The following is a 14,294-nucleotide window of genomic DNA, read 5'->3' on the forward strand; positions in this document are numbered from 1 at the left end:
TCAATTTAAGAGTGATATACTACATATAATAATAATAACAATAATGATAATAATAATAATAATAGTGAGCTTTATTTGTAAACTTTGAGATTAATATGCACTGGAATTGTTTTTGTACAATTATTTAAAAAGTACCTTTTTTCATTATTTCTTCTCTATACATATTTAAAATGTGTTTACCTGTTATTACTTACTATTTACTTTTACTTATTATAATAATACTATACTAATAATACTACTACTAATAATAATAATAATAACAACAATAATACGAATTTTACTACTAATAATATCATTGTTATTATTCGTTGTAGTAGTACATTTTCTAATTAAATGTGTGAAATCACTACATTTATAGAGAGGGCTAAGCCATTATTGAAGCCATTCAGAAACCCCTCAAAAAAGTATGTGTTATGTCGTATGTGTTACTACAATTATATTTTAATCGTTAAAAATAACAACAAAATACGACATGACGTCATCAGGAAAGCGTCACTTCCAGGCAGGCCTCCCTTCCAGTCTATGCGCCCGGGTTGTCATCTTTTCACCGGGAGGAACGAAGGGCACACCGGCTGAGTCGGGAGCGGAGGACACGCTTTTCTCGAGGTCAGTAACCGGGGTTTGGGGCAGCGTCCGCAGGGAGACGCTGTGCTCTGCGCGTCCACACCGATACAGCATATGCCTCCTGTTTGCCAAACCTTTTAAAAAGACATTTTGAGGAATTTGAGAAAGAAAGAACGTGTTAGCATGTTAGTCGCGGGTTAGCTAACACACCAAACGTAGCGTGAGCCAGGTCATCTGTTATTACACTTACTACAACCGTTCATTTTTAGTGAAAATCACGACTCACTCAACTGAAGAAACAGATTAAATGTAGTTTATTGAGTTGGCTCGTTTTAAGGGAAGTTATTTAGCACCCGTTTAGCCACTAGCTTAACGTGCTAATATCGACAGTTGTATAGAGTAAATGGAGGCGTTTCAGTTAGTTGGCTTATTATGTAGCATAGCATAGAACCTAACCATATAGTTTAAAATTAGCAAGCAATCATATAATCACATGAGGTAATTTACAATGTTTTGATGAAGCAGTAATTTTCGAGAACTTATGACTCGGGAAAGGACAAATTGACTGACAATGGAATTGGCCAATTAAATCCCGTGGTGATTGTTTTCTGGGCGGAATTTCTTTCACTCAGCCAATCGGTAGGTCCGGTAGTAAGATGTAGGGCGGGCAGAGGAACGGCGAATGGAGCCTGGGAGTGGAAAGACTCAACAAGGTCAAAACACAGAAACCACAGCTGAGGAGACACGTGAAGACTCAGGTTTCTCTGCCCCTCCACACTTCAAAGAATCGACGACAGAGTCCTGGTTTCTCTGAGGAGTTCCCTTCAGTCCCATTGACCCTCGTTGCACACGCCACTTATTGCAGGGACAGAGAAAAGGGGTTCACTGAAATGTTATAGTAATATTTGGCTTTTTTAATTATCTGCAAATTTTAATTTTAAAACGACTCTTAAAATGTCTTGTTTAGTTACTACAGTAGTACACATGAGAAGACTTAATTTTGTGATTGATACTAAATATACTAAAAAGTTTCTTAACCCAAATAAATAATTACAATTATCAATATTGATTATGTAATCAATAAAGTGGTTGCCAACTAACTTTTTGTAGGATTTTCTGCTCAGGCTCTGTTGTTGGCACATAGAAGGTGCACTTCACTTTTAATCAGTGTTTGTACAGAACTATAATTTAAATGCTCTCTTATCAAACTGCTTGTTTGTTGGTGCAAGTGTGCCCTTACACACGCTTGAAAAGAAGCTCCTGTGATTAAATTTAGATTAGTTTTTAGGATTGTTAAGTAGTTTTAACTGATCTACCAACGAGGGATGCACCGATATGACTATTTCCGCCGATACCGATATCCGATATTAATATTGCTGCTATGGCTGACAACCGATATCTACCGATATCGATATATGTTTTAAAAAAAAGTTTCTGAGATGCAAAAAGTTTGTACAGAATGAAAATCATGCAAGCTGAATTTTTGAATGTCTTCCTTTATTTTCAAAACATGTTTTACCTCCAAATAACAAGGTCACAAAAGACACAAGTAACCAACTACAAGTATCTTGTGCTGCGCTTGCGTCACTGACACTGTCATATGCCCAAGCAAATGCTGCATGGCCTCCCCTTCCCGACACACATACACAAACAGCAATTAGACGGGTATGAACATCGGTTGTTAAAATCGGCGCAGTTTTAGTAATTGGACCGATGCCGATATGTTAAAAAATGATGAACATCGGCCGATACATATATTAATGCCGATATATCGTGCATTCCTACTACCAACTAATCTAGTTTGTTGCTGTTCGGCTTGATTTCGATCCAGTCGATCGGACGGCACTCTGGTCAGTCAGTGGTCGGCAGCCTGACCAATCATCGCATACTACCTACTCAGCACGCTTTTGGAACCTCGCCGGAGCAGATACTAAAAATAGTACCTGGTACCAGGTACTATGCTAGTGGAAACGCTACTTAAACCGTGCCGTGGCGAGGCGAGCTGGTGGAAATACGCCAATACAATTGAAAAGGGGGACCACTTCTTCCAAATTGATTCACAGAGCCTTATCTTTTCTAGCTTTATGTGGATCATTACTTCTCTCGGGCATCTGCTGTGTATAGGGGGATATAAACTTCAATTTTAGAAGGCTCATCCTTTGTGCCTAAAGGGTTGTAAATGCAGTAACACCATGAACATTATTCTTCAAGGCAATGTCACCAGGTCTCGGCCCAAATATGGCCATAATTTGGGTTTGGATCAGTTTTAGAATTGATATTTAAGGACTCTCAGCCACTATTTTTTAACATAAAGAGTAGAAACTCTGCTTTTTCTTTACATGTACTTAATGTTGGGGCTGTGACCATACATTTATAGTTAAAGCTTTAAGGATAACCATACATTCTATTATTTTATAATACTTGGGTAAGGGTTATATTATATATTATTGTAATATTACAATTTGTAGGTATAGTGTTTTTACATCTGATGAGGGAAACTTAAGATGCTTTGAATCTTCACACTCTGATCAGTCAGACGTCTTATTGCAGTCATTTCAATTCACACTAAATGTACCAGTGAAGTGATTCATCCATCATCTTTTCCTGAAAAAAACCACAAAAAACATGAAGTAGTGACACAGCAAATTATGTGGCACATTCTGGCTAAATTAACTCTGTTTAATGTTTAAAGGCCAACCTCTTAACCTTTATGATTCCAGTGTTTTCTGTGATCTGTTTCACTTTTTTGATGTTGTTCTCCCTCCTTTGTCTGAACTGATGTTGTATTCCTCTTGGGCTTTCAGTTGCTGTCACCTCATCCTGGTCTGAATTGATGGGGTGGCTCAAGTCAGCACATACGCAAATTAAGTTTCCAGCATGGTAGAAATTAGATTTTGTTCTGCATTGCTCCATACATGATGATTAATGGAGATTGGCTGGTAAAAGGATTATTGGTCTGATTTAGTGTTGTTTAGATAGGTTAAAGTGGATGGAGTGACAGCAAATAATGATGTTTTGTAAGTTCACTGAGAAATAAATACTCTTAATGCATTTAATTTTCAAAGCACCTCACTTTACTTATAGTGCTGTATGAGTTGGGTCATCACTTAAATCTCATCTCTTCTTTTTAAGACTTTTCTACACTGACACTTTGATTAATTTTTCTGTTTCTGTCTCAAGCAGTGCAATGCTTTTGGTGTCTGGTCTTTTTGCTGAGATGTCTCTCTGAAGACTCATCAAACATCTTACGATGTTTTGACATGTTCAAGTTCAATAATATTAAGAATATGGGCTGTGAAATTCACCTTTGAGCTGTAATGATCTGTTCAAAATTAGTCCTGCAGCCATATAGATCAGAAATAAAGTTGGGCCATTTGCTTTTTCTATTGGTTTTATGTTACAACATAGAAATTTTGCATGATTACATTTTAGTTAAAAGTTGCTGGTGTGGGGGTGTTTATTCCATCCTACTCTACAGAATGCTGTATGAATGCTTGCATCACTGTTAATAATACACTGTACACAAAGTAATGAGAACTGCAATGGTGAGTTGGAGGGAGAGGTGGTGGCAGTGTGGGGAGGGGGACATATTTGAATTTATTCAAATGGCTTACAGGTCATTATAATTTGGGGGTGGAGTGGCTCAGTGGTTAAGACCAGTACCCTGTGTGCGACAGACATCATGGTCGCATGTTTGACTCCACCCCTGGCTGATTGTACTCAATTCCATTGTAAGTCACTTCTAGATAAAAGCGTCTGCTAAATGACATGTAATGTAAATTTGTTCAAACTTGATTTTTGATTGAAGTAACAGTCCAAGTTCAGGTCAGTTGTTAACAGTACTGTTAGCAGTACTGAGTGATTGGGTGTGTTTACTTTACTGTGTGTTTTTTGGTGTTTATAATTTTGGTTGATTTTACTAACTAGTTCAGCCATATTCTAAAGGCTTAAGCAAAGAGTGAGGTAAGGCAAGTTCCTTTGGCTGCTGATGATTTAGTGAGGCTGCTTTAAACCCTGTAAGCCAGTCGTTCTCAAGTATTTTCTGTCATGCCCCCCAGATGTCAAAATGTTTTCACGCCCCCCCTGAATTGAAATACTATTGAGAACCTGATAATATTTATTTATTTATCTGTACAAAGCACGGTATGAGTTGTCCCGTCCTGTCTCTCTCGACACCTCACCCCGTCCCACTATTTGAGAAGTACTGCCTTAAGCTATTGCTGCTTTTTCAAACACCACTGTTGTTATCGGTTTTCTTCCGTTTTCTTCTTTTATTAATTTTTGTTGGACATTTGTAGGGTTGTTGATCTGCCTGTCACTCCTAGAGGAATCACATTTGATACCTGTGGCACCAGAAAAACGGCCCCCATTGCATTTTTAGGATTTCATCCTGTGTTTTCATCAGACATAAATAAACGTTTATCTTCAGTATGACTCAGTTTCTGTTGTTGTCTCTAATGTTCATTGTAAAAAAAGAAATATAAACTTCGGTTACCTTCTAGACAAGTTTTCAATGTTTATTTCTAACTGCCTTGTTTTCTAACTCCCTCTCTAACATATTCTCTCTCTCTTTCTCTCTCTCTCTCAGTGGACAGACGGTTCAGTAGACATTTTTCCTTCATCCCTCTGTCCTGGCTCTCTCTTCATTGGAATTTTATCCTGTTGTGGTTCTGACATTGAGGAACGTCCGGCCTGTCGGACTGACCACCACCACCGTGTGTGCGTGATACTTTAAGGACTGCTTATGCATCGTTTAAGGACTTGTGCGGCGCGGTTGCGTCCGCTTACTGCCTCTCAGGCGGCTCAGACTGTTGGCCAGCAGAGGCCTATCACAGTCGCCTCCACAGGTGGCACAAGGACGTTTCAGCCAATCAGGTGCTACTCGGCACCAGTGGCCTCTGAGCCATTCCTTAATGGGACAAGCTCCAACTACGTGGAGGAGATGTATTACGCCTGGCTGGAGAACCCAAAGAGTGTTCACAAGGTGAGTACAGCCCACTGCTTGATTGGAGAATTACATAACAGTTTGCACCATGCAAAAGCATCTCAGTGGAGAGGTACAGCAATGGGGGAACTAATCTCTCTGACAGATAAGATGACAAAGCAGCATTTGCATTAAAACACACCAGGATGTCCCAGTAACAGCCATGTTTCAGAGACTGCAGTAGAGCTCTGTTACCGGGTCTTTATTTAGATGCCACAGAGGCAGAATGTGCAGCAGTGCATTTACCAATGCTGACATTTATGCCTGTTTTTATCATTAATGTAAATCCATTTTTTATTTTGAGAAGCATCTAATGAGAAAAATGTTAAAGACCAAACAAATGTATTAATGGTAGGGGAAATATATAGACCACTGATATTGTTGATCTTGTGAAACTTGCTCAGGGCTGGGGTACCCCTGAGCAAGGTACGCAACACCCCCATTGCTCCCCGGGCGCAGTGCAATGGCTGCCTACTGCTCCTAATTCTAGAAAGGTTCCTAGTAGAGGATGGGTCTGATGTAAGGTAGTGATGGAAATGATAAGCAGCTAGGGCTGGGCGATATGGCTGAAAAACATATCACGATATAACTACTTCATCGATCAATATCGATAGTTATTAAACATTTTTCATGACCTATTAAAAATGAACAATAATAACAATAAAACTTTTTTTTTCCTTAACGCTTTTATTCTATACTCATAAACTTTCCTCTTATTTAAATCACTAAAGTTATCAATCAGACCACACAGAGGAAAATGGTAATGTCAAGCATGTTCATGAGATTTTTTAAAACCAAACGTCTCAACTATGCTGACTTGGCTCTGTGATAAGTCACTGCCTCAGTTATGTCTTTGTAATGTTTAGATTTTTTATCATACGGCACTGTTGCCTCAACAGGGCGGTCTGCGTATCTCCACATGTAGTGGCAGATGATGTTCATTGCCATGCCGTACATCATGTGTAATCCAGGGGGTGTGCGCGACGTAATAAGCTCTTGGTGGGTACAGTCGTGTGGCGTAATTTGTAGGCGTGACTGTGGTTGGACTTAAGTAACCAAAAAACTGCCATACTGGTGAGGTAGTGTGTCCTTTTTTTTTAACAAACGATCTCCTCGCTTTCAGTATATTTATGCACAAATACCACTGCCAAAGTTTCACAAGATCAATAATATCAGTGGTCTATATATTTCCCCTACCATTAATACACTTGTCTGGTGTATGTCTTTAACATTTTTCTCGTTAGATGCTTCTGAAAAGTAAAAATGGATTTACATTTTTTACTAAAACAGGCTTACATGTCAGCATTGGTAAATGCACTGCTGCACATTCTGCCTCTGTGGCATCTAAATAAAGACCCAGTAACAGAGCTTTACTGCAGTCTCTGAAAGATGGCATTTACTCGGACATCCTGGTGTGTTTCAATGCAAATTCTGCTTTTTCCTATCTTATCTGTCAGGGAGGATCCCCTTGCTGTACAACACAGATAAATTACCACAGGAAAACCTAAAGCTACCCGTGACTGCAGAGAAACTCTCCTATGACTCAGGTGTCTGTGGAATACACTGTTATTATCTCACTGACCGGGAAACGATGTGCATTTGCTTTCCACCTTTCAATGTAGTTCACATCCAGAGGACACAATCTGTGATATCAGAAATCTTCATTTTACTTCCATTTTCTGCACTATTAGATGAATTTGAAAAGTAGTCATCCACAAGCAGCAGCATCGTGTCTGTAGCTATACGCTCCTCTGCCGGAATTGTGGCGCTATGTCCACAGTTACACACAAACCGCTACACCACATGACCAGAAGGAAGAACAGAAAATTTTGGTTACAAATTGGCATTGCTCACATATGTTTATTACTAAATTAATTTATCAAAGTTTGTTCTGGTTAGAATTCCTCTTAATCATGGGGAATTTCTTTTCCCATATATGAGCATATCGATACATATTAAAAGAAATTAAGTTGTCTTCATCTAAATATTAAACAATGTTAATGCATATTGAATGATTTCCTTATGTCACTCAGCCCTATTTTCAAGCCGAGAAATAAACATCTATTCTGTTGTGTTGAAATACAGAGGTTTGTCTGTGTTGATAGAAATCAGTTCTGAACCACGTATTGTGTCTTCATGACACAATGTTCTTTGATTTGTAAAGTGACTGTCAAACTCTCAGTAATTGTTTATAATGTGTGGCAGTTTTTTACTCTGAGGAGCAGATCTGCAAACTATTGCAAGTGTAGCTCTAACAGTGACTTTACCAGTTGGCTGAACCCGCATGCTGTGAAAAATACCACAGTATACATTTTTGGTCCTACCGCCCAGCACTACTAAGCAGTGTATCGACGATTAAGTAAATGACCCAGCTTTTTATTGAGCACATCAATTCCCTGCAGCTCTGCTCAGATGGTTTCTCATCTGAACAGAAAGGTTAAAAGTTAAATGTTGCTTAATCATTACAGTAAAAATGTTGCCAGTGGTGAACTGAGCTGTATTTGTGCAGTCATACTTTTGTGGTCCTGAATAGTCATGCTCACACCAGTGTGACTCATCCCGTAGCTGCAACTTTAATTGTTACCAGAACATTTTTCCTGTGCTGCTTTCAAGTGGGAGAAAATGATATCAAGAGTTGTTGTCTAAACATTGAGTTCATTTGCAGTTTCAATTTCATCATGTACACTTTATCTGATTATTTGAATGTATTTTTTACGACATAATTGTGGAGCTGTGTTTATTCTTGTTTGTGTGTGATGGAGGTTTATGACCTCTGTACTCGCATCTGAGATGTTGTGTTTTGGGTCAGGGCTATGTGATCAAGCGTCCAAGGTAATTTAGCTGGAAGTGTCCTCTTCAAGACTGCAGCTCAGTCTTGAAGACTACATCACATGTACATCATTCATGTTGAACTAACAGAGACAAAAAAAACGGTTTAATGTAGAAATTGTGGCTTGAGTTTTTATTGGCATAGCCCGTCTCATTTCAAAAGACCTGTGCACTTACAGCGTAGTAGAATGTTTTATGATTACAATTGAGCCACAGTATGTCAGACAGTCACATTACTTTTTCAGATTATGCTCAGGATACTTGTGAAAGTTAAGATTCAATAAATGTAAAAACAAATTGTACTTGCAGTATATGAAAAATGTAAGTACAGTACAGTACAGTAACCTCTGGCTTTTGTCTACTGTTTTATTTTATTCAAGTGGTTATTAATATATCTCTTTATTTTGTCTCTCTCCTTCCCTTGTCCCTTCTAATTACTCCTCTTTCTCCTGCTACTCCTCCTGCTCCAGTCATGGGATGTCTTTTTCCGTAACGCTAATGCCGGTGCTCCTCCTGGTGCTGCCTACCACTCTCCTCTGGGTCTCTCTGCATCATCGAGCCTCGTCGCTCCACAGCTCTCCTCTCTGGTTGGTGCTCAGCCCAATGTGGAGAAGCTGGTGGAAGATCACCTGGCAGTCCAGTCCCTCATCAGGGCGTACCAGGTACAAGCACACAGTCTGACTCGCTTAAACATTATGTTGTATAGGTGTCTCCACCTTAGAATGATAAAAGTAGGAGTGTAGTTTGTGCAGCTCATAGTGTGAAAAACATTTTAAAAGTCGAGCAGGAATCATCGCAGAACAAACAAGGCAATCAGAGATCGCAAACTTCACCCCATGCACGCAACAAGCATCTGGCAGCCTCTGTTGGTCATATTGGCAAGTGCAAGTGTGGAAGCACAAACAAACAAACAAACAGACAGACAGACACACACACACATCCACTACGTGGGGTGAAGTGACTAAGGCTGGGCAATTGCTCTACAGGCTGGACTGGAATGCCTGAATGAATAGGTGTATTTCTGACATGTCATAAATGTCAGATCAGTTGAAACAGAGCCATGACTCCATTCCCCAATGTTTGCCTTGCCTTTTTTCTCACTGTGCCTGCACAAATCGCCATACATATTGCCTATAAAACAGTCAAGTTAGTTGGCTTCCCTTCAATTTGAAAAATCCAAAATGGACAGTCTATACTGTTGTCTTCTCACCCATTTTGAGTCCAGATGCTTTCTGTTAGCTTGTAATCTCAGAGCTTTCATTTGAATCTCAATTGACAGAAATGACAAAAGAGGCCATAAATAATCAAATTCCTATGGTGTGTGTGTGTATGGTTTACATTTAGTGAAAGCTCCATTGAGCAGGTTACAACAATGTAATTGCCTACTGCTGGATGATTGACAAAAGTTGAATATAAATTTAATAACATTTTTTCAGAACTTTACCCTGCAATTACTGATCCTGCTTTTTTAATTGAAAATTAATTTATAAAACTGAAAAACATTTATAAGTTGGTGATATTTTCTGGCTCCTAATCCCTAAAAGGTGATCTGTTGATTAATACTGTAACTCTTGAGGTTTTTCCTGCAGAGCCCCCTGTAACGTGTGTTTTTGTTTGTTTTTTTACAGCATATGAGTGTTTCTCAACTTGATGATTAAGTCCCTCTGGTCACATTTTTAATATGATTGACATTTTGGTTAAGGTTTATCGTATAATTACATTAATTAACTAAATGTTTCTATATTGAACCTTTAAACATTTATTCTACAATCACTTCTTTAAGAGAAAAACTTTTCATATATCTGTTGCATTTTGTAGAAAGTTAAATCATGAATTGTATTGTTATTAAATTGTTACCCACCCCTAAGTTATATACACTATATATAAGCTTGGTCATTTGTTACCATCATATGTTACATCACCTGTGATCAATTGTTAAAATATAAATAATAATTTCACATTACCTAGATGTTAACTTTTTTGGTGCATCCCAGAATTGGCTTGATTTTAAGTTGCTGTTAATTTCCAACCTGCTGCAAAGGAGGAAGGTCTTTCACATTTACTGGGTAACAGGCTGTTAAAATGTATAATAAGGAACAATAATAATATGGAACAATAAAGATAATTAAATGGTCGTACTTATTAGACAGACATCACATTAGTGGCCTCCAAATTTCTTCGATATCCAGCCAGCAGCGGTGTCTCCAGGTGTAAGAGCTGTCTGTGATATGATAACCAGGTGAATGTGTGTCTTGATGTGCCTGCGTGTGTGTAGGTGATGGGGCATCATAATGCCCATTTGGATCCTCTGGGAATCAACTGTGTGAATTTTGATGATTCTCCGGTCAATACCGGCTTCCAAGATGTTGGTGAGAACAGAACTAACAAACAAACATAAGCCTGTGGTGTTAATCTTGCTCTTTCCTTCCTCCCACCCACCCACCCTCTTTCTCGCTTCTTTCCTTCTCTGTGTCTTCCTCTCCCTCTCTTTCATGCTCTTGCCCTGCTGTTGTCCGATTCGCCTTCGTTTTCTTTCTTTTTTTTGATGCAAAATCCCATTTTGATCCTGATGTTTTTTTGTTTTTTTTCCGGCCTGTTCTCATGCACCCACCTCTCCACATCCTTCCACCACTCCCTTTCCCTTATTTTGTTGCGTCATGCTTCTTGCTCTTCCTCCTTCTCCTGTCCTGGGTGGCTCTGTACTGTTGTTACTCTTCTGTAGATCCGAGGGCATCATGTGGCCCAGTTGGACCCCCTTGGCATTATGGACGCTGATCTGGACTCCTGTGTCCCCACTGACATTATAACTTCCTCGGATAAGCTGGGTGAGGTGCTAATCCCTCAGAAAACCACTGTCATTTTATTTTTATTTTTGTTGTATAATTATACAACAAAGTCCCAGTGATGGATTAATTCACAGTCAGTGCTACTGCAATGTAAGTGTAATGGTTTGACTCTGAACATGAGATTTTCCGTCGAAGAAAAATACCAACATGTGTCACAAGACTTTAACCTAAATTTGAACCTTGAAACATTATTCTTGATGAAATATGTTGTACTGATTTGAGGTTGATTAGATACCACAGGCCTCAGTGATGGTGATCATTGTTGGTCACTATTTGTACAGCTCAACTGATGAGCTGCTAGCTTCATGTCAACCTTGATGTTCATGCATTAGAAAAGTAGCTGCGCTGACATTTGGAGCATTTGATTGATTTTAGTCTGCTGACGGGTTTAGCTCTTGGCTTTGAGCCATGGCTGTCTGTTTGTCAGTTTGCTTCTGTTGGCTGCTCGCTGCTGAGACTATGTGTCTCTTTTTAAGTGTGGTTGTATGATTTACTTACACAAAGTGATAGCTGACTGAGCACCCCAGGCGCAGAGAACCAGCCTGAGAAATGGAGGCTCACTGTCACTCATCCCCCTTAACGTCACCTCCCCTTCTACTTCTGCAAAGATTTTTAGCAGCAGACTACACTGTTACGTCCTGTGTGCTGCCATATCAACAACAATGTTAGCCTCATATGAAGTTGCGCTATTGCATTTTTGAAGCAGGGAAGAAGTCCGCTTCGACAAGCGGAAAACCAACAGTGTAATGTATTCACACCAATTATTATTATATTTTTCCAGCTCATGTTATGTGCTTAACTGTGGTCACTGGACCATCTGTAGCTAATGCTTGAGCTTACTATGTTCATAGTTATTCTGACCAGTACATTGAATCAAGTGACACACACATTTTTATCACTTACCAGATGGTCCTCGCTCAGTTTCTACTGGACTTGCATGATTTTTGTTGCCTGACAAGACAGACATGAATTTCATGTCCATTCACATGTTTGTATTGACTTTGTACAAAAGCTCTCTCATTGCACAAAAACTTTGCGTCACATTTGATGTGACTAGACCTTAAGTTCCATCCTTGCTGTAGTAATGGTGACCTGTGCAGAATGGCTTCCTGTTTGGGAGAACGTTGTGTGTTGCTTCTGTATTGAGGACTAAGTAACCTCAGCATGGTGTTAACTTCATCCGTATTTCTCCACCGCCTTCGGCCACATTCAAACTGTTTCTAACCAAGTAGTTGACTTGATGATAAATTATAAGGTGGTGGAGACTTTGAGATGCTGGGGCCGGTGTTTTGCTCTATTATAGCTGTTAGTGCCGTAAACTGGACTTGTTTGTTGGGTTTATATGGGCCATAGATTATTAATGGTGTCCAGGTATCTCTCTCCTTTGCTCCTTCCTGCTGGTGACCCTCCAGACGTGGCGGTTTTCAAGGAGAGGCTGAGTGTCCTAACAGTTGGAGGTATGACAAGCTGAGAAGCAATGACAATAATTCTGCTGTTGTGTCACTGCACAATGCTATGAAGCCAGTAGTTTGTGGTAGTGTTGCCATTAGTTTGCAGGATCATCTGCAGCAGCTCTAGGAGGTGGGCAACAGATGCTGCAGCCTGCAGAGCGATTATAGTCGCAGCAGGATCCGCCTCTGACCTCTTACCTCCTGAGTTCCTGTCCAAGTCTAAGCATTGGAAGGATGAGGGAGGTTTCAGAGGGATGATTGACACAGTTCAGAAGTATGGTAACATTTCCCTAAAAGACATCAATACACAGGAGGCATCAGAGGAAACCCACTAAAATATGTAATAAAAAATATAATTTTTCTTTCCCTTCTGTTCAGTTTTGTTTGTAAGACAATTGTTGTCTGTGTTAATCTATTATGCTGTTTATTACAGTGCTGCTTCTTCCTCTGAATGTCTCTTGTGTGTTGTGGCCAGTGTAGTCAGCTTTGTTAGCTCCCAGCTGTTGATAGTGTCCTGCTCTTCCTAGTGAACTAGTGTAGGTCTCTGAAGCTTGGTTTATATTTGCTACCATGTGTCTGGTGCAGCACTGTGTGTGTGTGATGACTTTGTTCATCACACATTCAAACTCTGAGGTAAATATGTAGTAGGTGATTAAGTGCTTTGTTAGCCCTGGGAATGGAATTCATTCTGTTATCAAGTATGCACACGATGTTAAATGCACACTCTTAAGTTGTCCTTGGGTTTGTACTATGGTTATTGTCTACAATTAGCACTAAGGGTGTGTTCACATTAGCCTTGAACTTTGGTGCATATGAACCCTTGGTACGGCTCCTTTGAGTTGTGAATGTCACCGAAGACCTCTGCTGTGGCCTAAACAACCAAACTCCGGTCTGCTTTAAGGAGGCGGTCTTGGAGCAGTTCATCACTGGTGTGAACTCCACCTTTCACTGTAGTGTAGCTACAGCCCCAGTGTTCTCATCTACATCAACAAATGAGTGGAAGGTAGAACTGAGGGGAGAGCCACTGATGAAAGGAAATGCGAACGTTCTGGCAGGCCCTTTTCCTCCTCTGCATGCAAGCTACCATATTTAGCTGGGCATCATCACCCCGAAGCACTGTGATATTGCAGACTCGCCCTTTCACACCTGTGGCCAGTAGGATGGCCAGATGCCAACACCTGCCTGCAGGCAAGAAACAGAGAAGGAAGTTTCTCAGTGCTCTGGGTTAATGATGATAGCTTGGCCAAATGTGCCTTCTATACCTGCGGAGGAGGAGTAAGAGTTAGGGACTCACACTGTCTCCTCCCAGCTTTTTCAGCTCCTCCCTGGGAAATATAGATGAGAACCCCAAAGCTGTAGTTGCTCCACCACACCCGCCCACCTTCTGGCTTTTGGGATGCTGCTCATCACCAGAGCAGCAGGGAAGATGAACATTAACCTTCTGACTCTCCATGATGTAGAAAGTTCAGGGATTTGTCTTTTAACCAGGCTGCATATCTAACCAATAGCAAAATACACCAATAAAAGTATTTTTATTTATTTTCATTTATGATGTTGTCAGGGTTATTGTGTGCGTTGGTTATGGAGCAGAAATAGCTGACTTTTCATCTTTTGGTTCAG

General features: G+C 40.0%; 1 protein-coding gene across 4 annotated transcripts in view; it reads left to right on the top strand.

The window, feature by feature from the left end:
- Window positions 1-522: 522 nt before the first annotated feature.
- Window positions 523-14,294, top strand: part of ogdha (oxoglutarate dehydrogenase a) — a 29,863-nt gene continuing 16,091 nt past the window's right edge. For 2 of the 4 annotated variants that reach the window (XR_006360429.1, XM_044025990.1), the window contains exons 1-4: window positions 523-606; window positions 5,153-5,548; window positions 8,848-9,039; window positions 11,100-11,202. Coding sequence is in view for 3 of the 4 variants with exons in the window: in XM_044025990.1 (XP_043881925.1) it covers window positions 5,309-5,548; window positions 8,848-9,039; window positions 11,100-11,202 (535 nt within the window). In the remaining variant the exon portion in view is untranslated. Of the gene's footprint in view, window positions 607-5,152; window positions 5,549-8,847; window positions 9,040-10,652; window positions 10,747-11,099; window positions 11,203-12,635; window positions 12,681-14,294 lie in introns of all 4 variants that reach the window. The other 2 variants (XM_044025992.1, XM_044025991.1) reach the window with 2 other exon arrangements.

The sequence above is a fragment of the Solea senegalensis genome, linkage group LG5, assembly GCF_019176455.1.
Source record: "Solea senegalensis isolate Sse05_10M linkage group LG5, IFAPA_SoseM_1, whole genome shotgun sequence".
Lineage (NCBI taxonomy): Eukaryota > Metazoa > Chordata > Actinopteri > Pleuronectiformes > Soleidae > Solea > Solea senegalensis.